Source organism: Lates calcarifer, linkage group LG19 (assembly GCF_001640805.2).
Source record: "Lates calcarifer isolate ASB-BC8 linkage group LG19, TLL_Latcal_v3, whole genome shotgun sequence".
NCBI lineage: Eukaryota > Metazoa > Chordata > Actinopteri > Centropomidae > Lates > Lates calcarifer.
The window spans coordinates 6,884,513-6,900,345 of record NC_066851.1 but is presented as its reverse complement, the minus strand read 5'-3'; the positions used below and the strand labels follow the sequence as shown (position 1 = coordinate 6,900,345).

The 15,833-nt window shown below is 37.3% G+C and overlaps 1 protein-coding gene across 10 annotated transcripts in view; it reads right to left on the bottom strand.

The window, feature by feature from the left end:
• Positions 1 to 15,833, bottom strand: part of sntg2 (syntrophin, gamma 2) — a 112,752-nt gene that overhangs the window by 17,301 nt on the left and 79,618 nt on the right. For 6 of the 10 annotated variants that reach the window (XM_051078226.1, XM_051078218.1, XM_051078223.1 and 3 more), the window contains exons 10-12: positions 8,352 to 8,481; positions 6,414 to 6,452; positions 5,256 to 5,372 (exon numbers count right to left, since the gene is read on the bottom strand). In XM_051078226.1, the coding sequence (XP_050934183.1) occupies positions 5,256 to 5,372; positions 6,414 to 6,452; positions 8,352 to 8,481 (286 nt within the window). The remainder of the gene's footprint in view (positions 1 to 5,255; positions 5,373 to 6,413; positions 6,453 to 8,351; positions 8,482 to 15,833) is intronic. The other 4 variants (XM_051078225.1, XM_051078227.1, XM_051078219.1 and 1 more) reach the window with 2 other exon arrangements.

Genomic DNA, 15,833 nt, shown 5'->3' with positions numbered 1-15,833 from the left:
TCATGGTTAACTGGGAACCATGAATAGCACAGAGCCATTGTTTATGTTATTATTAAGTTATTTACTTATTTATTATTATTATTTATTTTAAATTTTAAGAGAGCAGTTGCGGATAACTTCTAATGAAAGAGCTGTAGCAGATACTCATATTTTAGAACCTGCCAGGGAACATGTTCACATTTTCAGGAGGGCCAATGAAAGAAATGCTCAGCTAGAGAATGCATTAGCTTGCAGAGGTGACAGCTGTCTATAGCCTGTGTATGTGAGGGATGCTGAGAACATAGCCCAATAACTACTGTACACCCATGTAATGGCTGAAACTGCAAGAATATCAAGAATACTTAATTGCCCTAATTTTTCATTATGAGCAGTAGTCACTGTTTTTGTGTGCATATCAACAAGGCCACTGTTTATAGTAACTAGTTATGTTTAATCTTAATAAAATAAACTTAGAGTTGAGTGATTTGGCTGGATTTAGACAATTGGTAACATCAACTATGTAATGACACCATATACATGTAAGAGAGGTTGATTACACAGTGGTTCACAATAACCTCAACACCGAATACTACGATATGACAACAATTTGATAACAATAATGTTTGACTTATTTATCTCTTAGCTAGCCAACACAGAGCCTGTTGAACATTCTTTAATATTATTTACCAGCAAAACCATGATAGGGTTTGAGTAAGTAGGAGTTCAGCTGTGTTATTGTTATATAAGTTTTCCATATCTAAACCTCCACATTCTCGCCACATCTTGTAGGGTCATCAAAACAATTTCCCATTTGTCATTAAAGCACAGGTTTAGGAATATTCTTTATTTTTCTTATAGTCAACAAATCCTAAACAACAAAACCCGACATTGAATTGCTCCTTCTGACAGCATGTGTTGTCAATACATGATATAACGTATTCATCTGTAAGTCATGTCATTTCAAAATTCATTACCATGAACACACAGACTGTAGTTTATTTTTGATCAATCCCACACACACTGTACCAATGCTGTACATTCTCACTAATGTACAAAATGTGCACAAATCCATTGGTCAAAATAGTCCCCCAACAAACACACTATTTATTCCTGCTTAAGTAATGTTTGTGAAAAACTAGTGCATTAATGTTTTGGGGAAATAAAAGGAAAACAAATATTTCTAAAGATGTATGTATGGGCTTGACAGATGAGGGAAGTTAGAAAGTTCTGAGAGACAAACTAAAGCATTGATGGTTTGGGCTGTTTCATAGGAATTTCTTATAACAACAAAAATATAGAATACCACCAGCCTTATCCTTTTGCATGTGGAATAAAGTGAGTTTTTAAGGGGTGACCACAGCTTACTGTAGAGAGTCCCAGTGCCATAGTAAGCCTTTTAAAAACAAGACCTTGAGCAGGGTTGTGGATCTGGGTCAAATAACTCATCTTGACCCATTCACATCACTGGCAGACATGGGTTTTTCCCCATGTCACTATTTTGGTGTAAAGGAGTTAGAATGGTGCTCAAATATCCCTAGGTTAAATGAGTAGCTATGATAACAAGTTGTAGCATGTTACACTGAGCAATGAGCACATTTTTACATAGGCATGCACACTAACTGAGACTGACAAGAGGCTTCTCAGTAGATTTTGTTTTCCAGGGCGTGTTTCACGCACTAATGCCATCTAATGTAATTCAGGACATACCGTATTCAGACCCTCTACCTCAGGGATACTGACTACAGCCATATTTCAACAAAAGCCAGAGGACAGGTCTGGCATTTCACAACCCACCAGCTGCATTATACCCTCAGTAATTTCAGTGACTCTACAATACAGCTGTTATGTTTAAAGCAATCCATTAAAATCACGGCTGATGACATCTCACACTAACACCTCATCAACATGATTTGCTCGGTCTCAGCTGATTGGTCTGTATCAAGTAAAACAATACTTTTTTGAAACTGTTCTGCTTTCAGGAAAAGTTTACTGAAGGTCTCACCTGCTCCCAGGCAGAAGTTATTTTCTTTCTTTTTGTTTTTGTTAAAGCACCACAAAAGGCTCAAAAAGGTATTTTTAGCTCACCACAACTTCAGACAGACTTATGACTCTGCATCAGAAAAATCCTTGCATTCCTCACCTGTGGCAAGTTCTGTGTAAAGGAAACATCAGTGACATGACCTGCAGCAAAAGTTAGGCAGCCTTTGGACTATATATAGTTCATTAAATGTCATTTGAATGAGGAATATAATATAATATATATAATATAAGAAAATTACTTCCAACTAGAGTTACATTACTAATCTGACTGAGAAAATACAGACATCCACAATGCTGTTGAAAAATCTCCAACTATTATAGTTCACTCTTTGCTTGCGATGTGGCGAACAAGAGTGGCCCTGGCAACAAAAGGCCGACCTTGCCTGCTCACAGCAAGCCAGTTTCAATGGTGTCAAGCAAATCAGGCGTCAGACATATACAGGAGTCTTCTGTTAAGCCATGTTGTAGACCTGAGCAGACTGGAGGGAACAGAATTTGAGATGAAATGCACCGGTCTCCAGCAGGCACGTAATCCACGGTGACCTACGTTACACATAGATACACGAGTTGAATAAAGAATCCACATTATCCCGGCCAGGTGAGGCACTTCATTTCCACCAGAGAGGCTGGTATCAGTGGCATGTCAAAGGATGAGGTTGGCAGAATCCTCCAGAGGCAATGAACTGCTGGCTGAGAACCAGCTGGCCGAGCCTCTTAGCTCTATGTCACAGAACACCTGAGTAAAGGCTTTGGCTCATCTTACAAGTAATAGTTTGACATTTTGGGAAATTCGATAATTTACTCTCTTGCTGAGAGTGAAATAAGAAAATTGATACCACTCTCATGTCTGTAAAGTAAATATGAAACCACAGGGAGCAGCGGGTTAGTTTTGTTCAGAATACAGATAAAATGCAAGCATTTGAAGTTGTTGTTTTTTGGTGGGGTGTGGTGTTCTCCTGGGTAACCTGTAACCTGTCACTATGGTGGCCTAGCTGTTCCCCTGTTTCCATCTTCCATCTCTGTGCTAAGATATATTAAGGTAACAGTCTGCAGGCAATAGCATCATATTGACTATACTATGTGTGGTATCAAACTTCTCATCTAACTCTCAGAAAGACAGGTCTTAAAAAGGTCCTCAAATTGTGACAGTTCATAGAACCTCACAACATGTGATAGGAATCACTTGGGAGTTAAAAAAGGTCACAAACACATAGGTGGAAGTTGGTCCTCAATGCGCCACATAGGACATGATTGAAAACCTTTCAAAAACCTGTTAAAATTAGAAGAGAAAAACACAAACTCCAGCATCTTCTTGGGAACCTTTAAAACAGAGTTGAACCACAAACAAACAGTCAAACAGCGTTAATGGGTGACAAAAGCTCTCCAACACTACAGATGACAGGCCAAGAGAGACCGAACAACTCATAAAGTGCACACCCCACTTTGGCGTCCAGAGAGTAACTGTGATTAACCTGCTGAAACTCTTGCCAAATGAAGTGAGAAGATGAGAGATGCACTTTTTGGGCAAGAGTGGTTTTTGTACTAATGGGAGAACAGAGCTTATGTCATATAGAAAATAAACAGAGCACAAAGAGATAAATCCTTTGTTCACTACTCCTGGAAGTCAGAACAGGGACATTTTATATTACTATTAGAAACTGGACCTGATTCCTCTCAGACCAAAAGGAACAGATCAGAATTTCACAACTGTAGGTTGATTTAAACAGAGATTTTAAGTATCTTGAGGTAAAAACCTGCATGTTTAGGCTGCTGGAAGAAGTGTCATGAGACTCTTTTTATTGATGCTTGATGCATCTGGGAAAGGAGAAAGTTAATGCTGTGTAATACAACCCAAATCTGAAGTTTGCCCTCCTTTCGGGACATATTTAAACAGCTATCCATACATGTGTGAAGATTCTATTCGGTGCTAAATCCTAAACAATACATTATGTTCACCTAAGTCATGTTGTATAACAAATCTCAAGGGAAGATTGTCTGTCCCTGAGCTGAAGGGCTCCTGTGTCTTGACTAGACCAGGTCTATGATATCTTTGGGGGTCTGTGCTATGACCTTGGTTGCTATGAGAACTGCTTTTGGAAGTTGAGCCAGCTGGATTCCATTAATGTCTCCATAGCTGCTCCAAAAGATAAAATTATATTAGAAGAAAACTTAAATGTTTTTTACATATGTGTTGAAACTATTTTATGAAGACTAGAACATCTTTGAGGGCATTAATTACTGTGACTATGGCTGCTTTAATAGTGCTGATGATCTACATTTAGTTACTGCTGTGATAACTTCTACATTCTTGTCTGTCACTGGATTGTATTTCATTGCCTCACCGGTACCTTAAATAACACACCCTAACCAACAAAGTACTTTGCATTGTTTTATCATAGGGGCTGTTTTCAGTCACAATGCCTGCATAAGGTAGGATGCATAAAAATGATAAATGGCTGCATTTTTATCCAGTGTTTTACACTTTACCTCTCATTTACATTCACACACACACATACAGACACTCACACAACAATGACAGTGAGCTACCAGTGTGCTGGCCTGACCAATGATAAGAATTAGCAGTTAGATAGCTAGTTTAACCACGCAACAGGATCAGTTAATTTCATGGATTAATTAATGACTCCACTTTTGACCACATTAGAGTCCTGAAGTCATAAGTGGCACTCAATTGCACTCAAATGCACTCAAATGCACTAAGGGCCATATATGCCAACAGACCAATTGTGCCAATCAATGGTAAAATAATCATTTTCTAGTAAGTAGCACATCTATTGTTTCACTGCTGCCTAACAGCCAGCCATGACCACAACAAATATAAATTCATCAGCAGTTACTGCATGCCTATCTTCTCTTATTCAATTATAACTGAATCATACAGTATTTTACAGATGCTGCCAACAAAAGAAAACATGCAGCACAGTGAGGGGCAATGAAAGATCAGTGAGCAGCAGCAGAAATTCATCATATTTCTCAAGTTCAAAGAAAATTCAAAAAATCTGAAACCCTGAACAAATTCCTGTCCTGAGCTGAATCCTGGAGACTGATTAATCATTTGTACCTGTTTGAGTGTATGTTATGTGGGCCAGTGCGATATATATATTTTGTACAAAACCATTTCAAATGAGCTTAAAATTAAACCAATGCTGTTTCTTTTAAATGTTTAAAGTAATCAGTTTAAAGTATACAAAATAGGAAAATGATGACAGACTAATTACCGGGGGACTTCTGAAGATATAAAAATATGGTCCTCTCAGTGCCAGGAACTTGAATACTGCACTTCGATCAGCAGTGCTGCCCTCGGGGCTTTCACACGCCCAGCCCATGTGAACAATCTGCAAGATGTAGAGGATGAAATGTATACACTTTGATTAAAAAGGGGGAAAACACACACACAATAAAAAAATCTTGCTCTTCTTGCTCAACAGGACATAGACCTGAACACTGAAATGTGCTCTGTCAAAGCAAATGAATTAAACAAGAACTACAGTGATGCAGCTTTGAAATAATACATTTAAACATATTCTCCCCTGTACAGTGGTACTGCAGTCTCAGCTGCACTGCAACAATTTACCTTTGCTCTACACCAGATTGACTTGGGATGTTTCTCTGCTCTCCTTCAAGCAGCATATCTGTACTGTTGCTGTAATGTGCTGTAGTGCTTCAGCTGCTACTCTCTCCTCTAAAGCTTCTGCTCTTGACTCCCTCCTGAAAACTGTACTTATGATTCTGCTGTTATTCTTAAAGTGATAAACATGTATGACACAATTAAGCCCATGGATGCTTCACTGATGAAGATGTGTTCCAAAATGTTTTCGAAATGGTTTACTGGCTTGAATAATTTTATTTATTTGGCATACTGGCATACTGCTGCTACAAGAGCTGCAATTGTAAACAGGACAAACATTTTCCTGCAGAGGAAGTGTGGCTGTACAAGGATATACACCAACTAGAGACAACTGGCGAGAGAACTGCAAACCCTCAATGTGCAAGACCATGACATTCTTAAGGATCTGAACATAATTTAATTAATAAAAACTTTCAAAACTGTCACGGTCCCAAACATCTATCCAACATCTCCATGAGGACAGGTCATCAAGAGACATCACATCACATTCTATAAATGTTAGGTCTACACAGTGTTATACTGAACTAAATGAGTGCTCCACCCATAGCACCACCACCAGCAGCAGCATACCACAAAACTGCAGCATATTCTGAGCCACTCTTCCATGTTTGTACTTCTACTATCACTATCAGGTAAAAGTGTACTTGTAACTGTCAGCAGTGACCTAATGTGACTGTTTGTAGCTATGTATCTGGTTTCAAAAAGATATGATGGACTGGTATGTCAAGTTAGGCCTGTGTCAACATACCTGATCATCTGACGCACAGTATTTGTTGATAATCTTTATCTAAGGGAGAAATGAAAATGAAACAATAATCAGTGACATGTACAGCTACAAAGAGCTATGAAACATATTATAACATAATGGTATCCCGATCGCTAGAAAAAAGTTTATCTTTTGTGTATCTGGTTAATTTATCTCTGCTCACCACTCGAGTTTTAGGCAACTTGTTTAAGTTACCAACAACTGAAACAACAACGGTATGATGGATGTTTTCTCATAAAATATATTAACAGCTGATGTATTTGATTATTCTAAAACTGAGAGAAAATATTAATGACAAACAGTGTGGCAACTGGCAACACAGAGAGCATGTTTCACATTTTCATTTTTTATTTTCAGCATCTTGAGATGCTATTTGTAAGTTTTCTCTGCCAAACATCTATCCATCATCTGTCACCAAATGTAGTTTCTTGCAAGGAGTGAGTGGCGGTGATGGTCACGGGCCAAGAGCTTCAGCCACCATTACACAAGAGGTTATAACATGCCCTCTGAGCAATGCTTCTTCTTCAGGACAGTGTGGACGCTACGAGTCGCCATCGAAAAGTGACAAGATGGGCTGGGGCTAGCTGGTTAGCATGCTAACTTCAGGAGAAGAAAAGAAGTGATACAAGCAAAACACTGGTGTTGCTTTCTACCGCTGGAGACAGCTGTTAATGCTAACATTGGCTATGTAGCTATAGCAAAATTTACAAATAGCTCCTTTAAGAGAAGAGTATTTGCTGTTGAGTTTCCTCACGATCTATAACTCAACAATGAACATGCATACATAATAACTAAATATATAAGATAATATAGCTTTGAAGACAGCTGAGATGTTAGGCAATGTTCTGTCTGATTCACACCAGGATGTCAGACATAAAATGTATTATGTGCTTTATATATATATATATATATATATATATATATATACTATAAATTCCTTTTGGAGGGAAACATTATCATTTCACTCAGCCAGGAAAATGTTGTAAACCAGTGCAAAACATTTTCAATTTGAATGTACCCCTGGTGTGTGAGCATATCACACTCTGCATGGTGGTTGCTTTTGTTTGTCTCACCTCAGTTACAAACAGGAGGTACACTGTCACCTGAAATCCTTATACTATTAGAATTATTAGGCACGAACAAGCTGCCCAATTCTTTCTGTTTTCCTGCACCAAGCCAAATGACAATCATCCACATGAAAAACACATGAGGGACCTGAAGGGTGTCAGAGTCTATTTAAAGGTTGTAGGTCATTAAAACAAAAGTTCCGCTCTCTCCCAAAGCGGGCACACAATTACATCCTGATTGGCCATTTAGCAATCACACTCCACGTCTGTAATTAGGTGATGCAGGCACGAATTAATCACACTTTTTAAAAAAGGCAGCTGTGCAAGGCAGGCATACAGTACGTCTGCACCCTTACCAAAAATGCATGGCATCATCAGTGTGATAATCAAAGTGAAATAGGAGGAAATGATAGAGAGAAGTAGCACATGCCGAACGACTACTTAGCAGTCATTAATTAGGTATGAGAGAGCCTCTTTTTTGTCAGCAGAAGGAGAGAGGTGTCACTGTGACTCAATGAGTGTTTGTCAGGAAGGGTCTATTAAAAACATGCTACACTGTAGTCTGTGTGTGAGGGGAAAAACATGTAACGAATGTAGTCAAAACATATTTATTACATGTTTTCTTTACAAAGATGGTGTTATCTACCAACTGAATAAAAACATCACTAGATGAAATTTTTTGATTACATAAACTGATGATCTGCCCATTTATGTGATTTACTTATATCATAAAATAATCACAATGATCACAAATAGCCAACAATCACTGGTTCCTCTTTTCACCTTCATTTTCACCTTCAAAGATTCAGGGGAAGATCCAACCACCGCCTTTAACGTTTAGCGATGGACTTACGTTTTCCTGCGTCAAGTCACTGATATTTGTTGATATTGCTTGGAGCCAGTCTGTGCTTTCTGCTGCAGTGCAAAATTGAAGAATATTGGTGCTGGCTCCATCCAAGGCGAAGACTTCAAAACAGTTGGACCTGGAGGAATGTAGAGGTCAAAATTAGAAGTGCTGCACTGCAAGATTGAAGCCAAGTGAAACCAGAGCAGTGTGTTACTTCTGCTGTATTTAAGCTGTAAGACTTGTATTACTGCATTACATACAGCAGAGCTAGTGACAGCTAATTATAAAAAGATCTGCACAGCGGATGCTCTGGAGAGGCACTTCATGACTACACTACACTGGTCATATTTGTGACTATATTTCTCTAATCACATCTTTTTTTCTGGAAAGGTTACAACAGTTTTGAGAATTAAAATAAATGCCTCTGCAAGATAAAAAGCAGAGCTCCGTTAATAACTCTGATTAGACATGAACTGAGGTTCTGTGTGTTTCACTGTGTGGGTGTGTACATAAATATAAGTTGTGCTTAGAGTCAAATGCTTCAAGGAATAGTTTTGATATTTTTGGGAAATATAATATATGCATTCTGAGAGTGAGTTAGCTGAGCAGATCACGGCCATCCACAGCAGCAGCAGCAGGTTAGCTTACCTAAACATAAAGATTTGAAACAGAGGAAAACAACTACAGAAAATGTCTGAAACCCACTAATTAGCATGTTATATTAACATGTATAATTTATACAAGAGTCAAAGTACAAAAACAACAAATCAACCTTTTACAGGGAGTTATACATGGAATTATCACTTGGCTGGGAATTGTAACTTTCTTTGGAGTGAGCCAGGCTAGCTGCCTCCCCTTGTTTCAAATCCTTACAGAAATCTAAGCTAAGCTAACAGGCTGCTAGCTGTACCTGTATACATACAGTATTGATATTCTCATCTAACTCTCCTTAAGGAAGCAAACAAGAGCATTTTGCAAAATGTCGTACTACTCCTTTAACAGCAAACCTCATTAAGCTGCATTTCAGGAAGTGCCCCTAAAGATCATGCAGGTATTTAGTGGAATCAACTTATCTTTTCTCATTAACTAAATGTAATGTAAATTTTGCTAATTTCAAGTTAATTCAGTTTAAAATGTCTTATTTTTAACTCTCAGACCACTTTACAATGTAGAAACACAAGTTGTTATAATTTAGGGTCTTTCGCTGAATGAATGAACTGCTGATAGTTCACTCAACTCATTAAATTAAGTTCTGAAAGAAACAAAACTAGCCTATTAAAAGACTGCAGCATGCACTGCTTGAGAGATAAAACTCTCCAGAGACTCTGCTTTTTTGTAGTTTGAAGAAAACAGACATGAACTAAACTTGATATGTCTTTAATGCACACAAAGATATACTGTTGTTTCTTTTCATAATAATGGAAAAACCATGACGGAGGTTAGTATGGAATTCAGTCCATTGAAGTCTCTGTGAACAGTCAGCCTTGCCTGTTGTCTTTTACGACTCAGGTACAAAGTGAAGAAGTGACTGTACTAAGAAGATATAAGAGGAAAGCCAGTCTGTCTGTAATACTTGCCAAACTTGCCATTATTAATCAAGATAAGGAATAATAATTAAAAATATTATTCCACTTGAATGGGAAACTTAAGTTCAATCACTGTCTTGTGAGTAAACCTAGCTTAAAATGGCAGTTGTTATCACTAGTTGGCACTATCTGAAACTGAAATTGTGCAGAATTGTACCTTTCTACGAATTGTAAGCTTGAACGGATAACTTAAAAAAAAAAAAAAGAAGCTCATCGTCAAGTTGAGTTTCTCACATTTTCAAGGCAGCGATTAACAATTGAACTTAAAGTTTTTAAGTTGAACCACATGAATTATTTTCACTGTGTAAAAAATAAAGCAGGGATGAAATATCCTCTCGACATATTTTGAGATATATGAGGTATATACACTTTAAACTGATTTAATCCTAAAAAAAAAAAAAAAAAAAACTGAACTAAAACAAGCCCTCTGTATGACATCAAAATATTACATACTAAAGTTCAGATTTAGAATTTTACCCTTCACAAAGCATTTACAAGAAGAAATGAGGATTTTAGTTTTTAAACAGCACAAAGTTATTTTGTATTTGATATTTTTTGGATGCATCATCCTCTTGGAGTGCCCTGAGGTTAAGCACATTGCTTTACTAACACAATTAAAATTTCTCTGTTGCTGGGGTGTTGATGAGGTCATCTAAGAGAGATCACACTCATCAGCGAAATCTGATACTTTCTGACATTTAATTTCACTGCATTTGCACGGCACTGACACTTTTATCCTCAGAGATGGTTGTAACTAAACATGGAGGTGGTTTTGTGTGTGATTGGGGTGGGGTGGGGTGGGGGGTCTAAAGGCTGGGAGAAATGTAGCATGAGAAGCAGGAGATGTTGTGGAGGTACGTGAGGCGAAGCCTGATAAACACAGAGAGACAATAGAAAGGCTTTGAATGCATGGTAGGAACAAGGAAATCTTCTTAGACAGTTCCTAAACCAAACAGTTCTCCCCAACTCACACACACACACACACACACACACACACAGACAGTAGTTCCTCGAGGTTAGGTGTTACAAACTCAGCATTCCTAACAAATCCTCTGGTGAGCATGACTTTCATACTGTATCTGCAATAAGCTTGTTAAAATCTTATGTTCCGCTGCCTGTGTACTGACCCAGTGGTTCTCTAGGGGTGATTTTCACTGGATTTAAATGCTGTTTTTTGATTTAACAAGGGTACAAATTATTTCTGTGTCAGTGTGCCTGACTCAAATTAGTTTTATCCTATGATTTGTACAACTATAAAGCATCACTAATGGATGTTCTGAATTCTTTTTTAAATGCTTTGTCTTTCAAACCAGCAATGCCAAAGTCTCTCTACCACTGCAGAGAAAAAGTGAGCAACTGATTACACAGAATCTACAGTATATATCAGTTAGAGCCCTTTCAATTAATGCAGAACCTGTGAGACTGTGCAGTAATGGGGGGAAATGCAAGAAGGGATGAAAGTGCAATGAATGAAGAGCTCCAAACCAAGGGATTAATCAAAGGAACGGACAGCTGGCGGATCAATGTCAGGAGAACACAACCCTGTCAGGAGGAGCAGCTAAAGCCTTTCCACCTCCACTGAGCAGGACAGAAATCCACACAGAGAGATAGGATCTAGGGAGTTGGATTCTCTCATGCATCTGCGCCGTTCCCAATGGCACAAATTATTGTGTCTTGCCTGCTGACTAGGCAGTAATAAATCCATTGAGACAAAGCAGAGACATATCACCCAGTCAACATGCGGGATCATACATATGGGCAATATATGGGGTAGGGGGTGGGGGTGGGGTGGAGGGTTGGCATTTTTTGAGAGATCTCCAGCTGCTAGGTATGGCGGGAATGACAATGAGAGGGCCACGTGCCACGTCCACCAATTAGTGAGTGAAATAGGCGGGCTTTGAGGCATTTCATTTTCAGCATCATTAATTAGAGAAACTTGTTTGCTTTTGATTTCTTACAGAGAAATGCACAGAGGTTAGTTCAACTCTGAATCCATAAGACTGATCAAATCAATAAAACACATCTGAAATAATTACACAGGATTAGATCATCAAAGTATAATAAAATCCCTTTAATAAAAATAATAATCCTTAAGATTTTTCATGAAATCAAGGCCCATTCCAGATACTATTTCTGTGTGGCCATTAAATATATTTACATTCAATAATTATTCCTCTACATAGTGGTTTTTATTGGTAGTGGCAGAGTCCACCATTCTTTCTTTGGATTCAGACTCCCTAGCTAAAAACAAGAAATTTACAGGAAAACAATGAACACACATAATTCAGTGCAAATTTAACTGATCGAAACAGGACATCTTGCTGCTGCTTCACCTTTTGCGGTGGCTTTTATTGTGAAGCAACTATAGGAAAAGCACTGTGTTTATCACAGTGGCTTGTGCTGCCTGTAGTTATTCGTTTAGTTGCACTGTAAATGGATATAACACTTGCTCTTCTGTCGTATTTCTGTAAGTAGCTGCTCAAGCAGCGTCTCTTGTCCAAGACTGAAATGTTAAGGATTACAACTTTAAGCAATTTATATACAACTCATGGCTAATACTGTATGCAAATGACTGCTTGCTTTCAGGTAAGAAACCATCTGGTAACACAGAGTGTGGCAGGCAAAGCCCTATTAATTTGCGAGGTTCCCTCTCTTTCATATATCCTTTTTGACAGCTTAAACAAAAGGCTGAGAATACCTCACTGTCAGACTGAGTAGCTGCACTGACACCTTAGTCTAGCTGGTAAAATGTGTGCAAAAGAAGGAAACAAGGCTTGCTCTCTGCTTCTTCACTGTCAGCCATCCATGTGGCCTTGTTTTCAGACTCCTTTTTTTTTTTTTTTTAAACATGAAAACACAAGAACAATTCCCCAATTCCCCTCATGGAGTGGAAAGTTAAATTGGGTAATCGAGAGAAAAAACTTTGAGAAAATATTTCTGTCATCCCAGCTGGGAGCATATGTTCTAGCAAGGATCACTAGAACATTGTATAACCAGAGACAATAACAACATGAGTCCACATCAACATTACATGAGCACATGAGAGTCAACAACACCTTCCCATCAGCACTAACAGCAGCTCCTCATGCTGGAATGAGGAGTGGAAACACTGGCCAACCTCAGCACCCTTCAACAAGGAATCATTTGTGAATTTCTTGGTGTGTTTCCTGTATGCATTATGTCAATACCCTGGTGACTAATATGTTCGGAAGGTTTTTTGGTTTAACCTTTTGACTTTTCAGCATTCCATGAAGAAGACAGAAAGATAGAATATTTATTTGTGTCTGGTGTGGCTTTTTTTAAGCAAACAGTTAAATTATCTCAATAAAATGCCATATTACTACTCCTTCCTCGTTTTATTTTTATTTTTATTTTTGGACAGTGGAGGTTTTAGGTTTTCACATCACACTTGTGGTTGCTGCATACTGGATAATGATTGGCTCCAAACTAGATGTGATGTCACAAAATCTTGCTTGTAAGCACATAACTTTAATGAGAGCACAGAGAAACTTTCTCCTTTCAGTAGATGACTGTGACAACAGCCTTCTGTAGTCAAACTGTGCACATGTTCTGCACAGTCAAGCTCAAACATCACAGTCAAGAAACAATAAGGCATTACACATTGGGTGGTGTTTTTTTTTTTTTTTTTTTGAAGAGAACTTTAAGTTGAGGTCCATGTACTAGATTCAAGCAGAAGCACAAAATGTTTGTGAATCTTCTTAGACATCTCCTCAAGGTTTCTTATGAACTAGTTTTAGAGGAATTTTGATAATATTAGCACATTTAATTTGGTAAACTGTTCTGCTTTATGAGCTTTAATTAATTTAATTAATGGTTAATTAATCATTATTTAATAAGCATCTTGTCATTTTAGCTTCATTCATTGGTGAGACCTCTCTGATGGACTGTTTTACCATTCATCCTTTGGAGAAGGGCTGCAGAACATCTGGACCAAAATCCATTTATAGACTGAGATAGTACTGTAGCAGCAATGATTTATTACGGTTTATAGCTGCAGGTGTCTGACTCAGTTTTTCTACTAACTAAGTCTTAATCCAAACAACAAAAACTTTTTAACTTCACATCAAACTTGTGATTAAGAGGTTTGAACAAGCATTTGGCCATTTTTGAGCTTATTGGTAGTGGCATAGCATTTTTTTTTTTTTAACCATAGCATTTTTTATTGAGAAAAATGCTATGGTTATTGTAATAATTTTAGAAGTTTGAAAACATAATGCATATTTTATGATTCACAGAAAACACAATTACAATAGAAGAACTGGAATTTTCAGTATACAAGTATGAAGTATAAAGCAACATTAACCCTGAGTTACACTCTTCTGATTGATGCATTTTCAAATACAGATGACACAGATCATAACAGGAGCAGATCAAAAACAGGAAAGGATTATCATAAATTATTTAACATAACAAACATAAGTCTGACCATGTTCCTTTGAGATCGGCAAGTCAAAGATCCTCAGCTATTTACCCCTGTTACCATCTACATCTTCTCTGTATTTGTGCATTCTGTTATACCCATGTCAGCCATGTTTTATAAAGTAAACTCTTTATATTGACGTGCTCTCTGCCTGCAGGACTCCTTATTGACTGAATCCTGCTATTCTTGATTCAGCACTGGGTTATTAGGTTGAGTGTGTCTAAGATCCAAATCTCCTCCATACATTTCTTCAGTATTTCACTCAACACGACAGAATTTGTGTTGCAGGACTGTTGCTTCATCCAAATCAGAGCCTTGAAGAACAATTCCTTAAAGAGGTACGTGAACTCTCGTCAGACTATGGACTGTGCTACAGATGTGGAGCAGCTGATTTACTGTGGACTGATCTAGTGATATGTTAGTAGACAAAGATATCCATACTTACTTACATACTCTTCATATTGACTCATTATATGATTATTCTACCATCTGTAAGATTGTTCGAAATCTATTTGCAATAGTATTACAGTTTGAGATCCTGTTTTGTAATTCTAACTTTTACATTTATCTTTCATATGTTAATGATGATGGAATGACACAAAGGAATGAAGCAGTCATTTTATGTAGAGCTAAAGAGAAGACACATATACGTTTTTGAAAATTACATAATGCACTGCTCTGACTCAACAATGTATCAAACTATTATATATTAATATTAAAACTATTTTTTAAAAATATATCTATATGACTCCAGTGGATGTTTGAAATGGATGTTTTGAAAGGTATGCAATAACCATGGTGGCTTGTTAATCCAATGTATTTTTTTCAACTTATTTAGTTAGTTAATTATTTACATAAATTTTGTTAATCTTGTTATATATTGCATACAGTGGAAATTCTTTGACCTTAACAACCCACAGTATTGTATTCACCAGTGGAAAAAGTACTCAAATCTTTTACATAAGTAAAAGTAGTGATTCATTCAATACAACTACTCCATTACCAGCTAAATTTACTTAGATGTGCTATATGTATGTATTTTAGTTTAAAACATTATTAGTAATTCTAGTTCATAATCAAATGAACTAGAATTACTAAGCAAGTACTAAGCAGTTCTTAAACTGTTCACATTTCATTGGATAGAAAATCTTAGTCTAGATTTGATTACGATAAATGTTATTATAATTATGATTATCATAATTACTACTATTATCAAAGATCCAGCATTAGCTTGGAGTTCTTTCTTGCATTCTCCTTGCTAACCTGGGCCCAGTTTTTCAAAAGTAATCCGCTCAGATTTTGGATAACAGATTGGATCAAATCTTGAAAATGGGTTTTTCAAAAGAAAAAACGGATTACGTAATCGGATTAGATCACGTAATCCAATCTTGGTTTTGATCCAGATCAAACCTTTAGTTTGGGTTTTTTAGAACTTTTTAGTGGGATTGGGATCACTTTGAT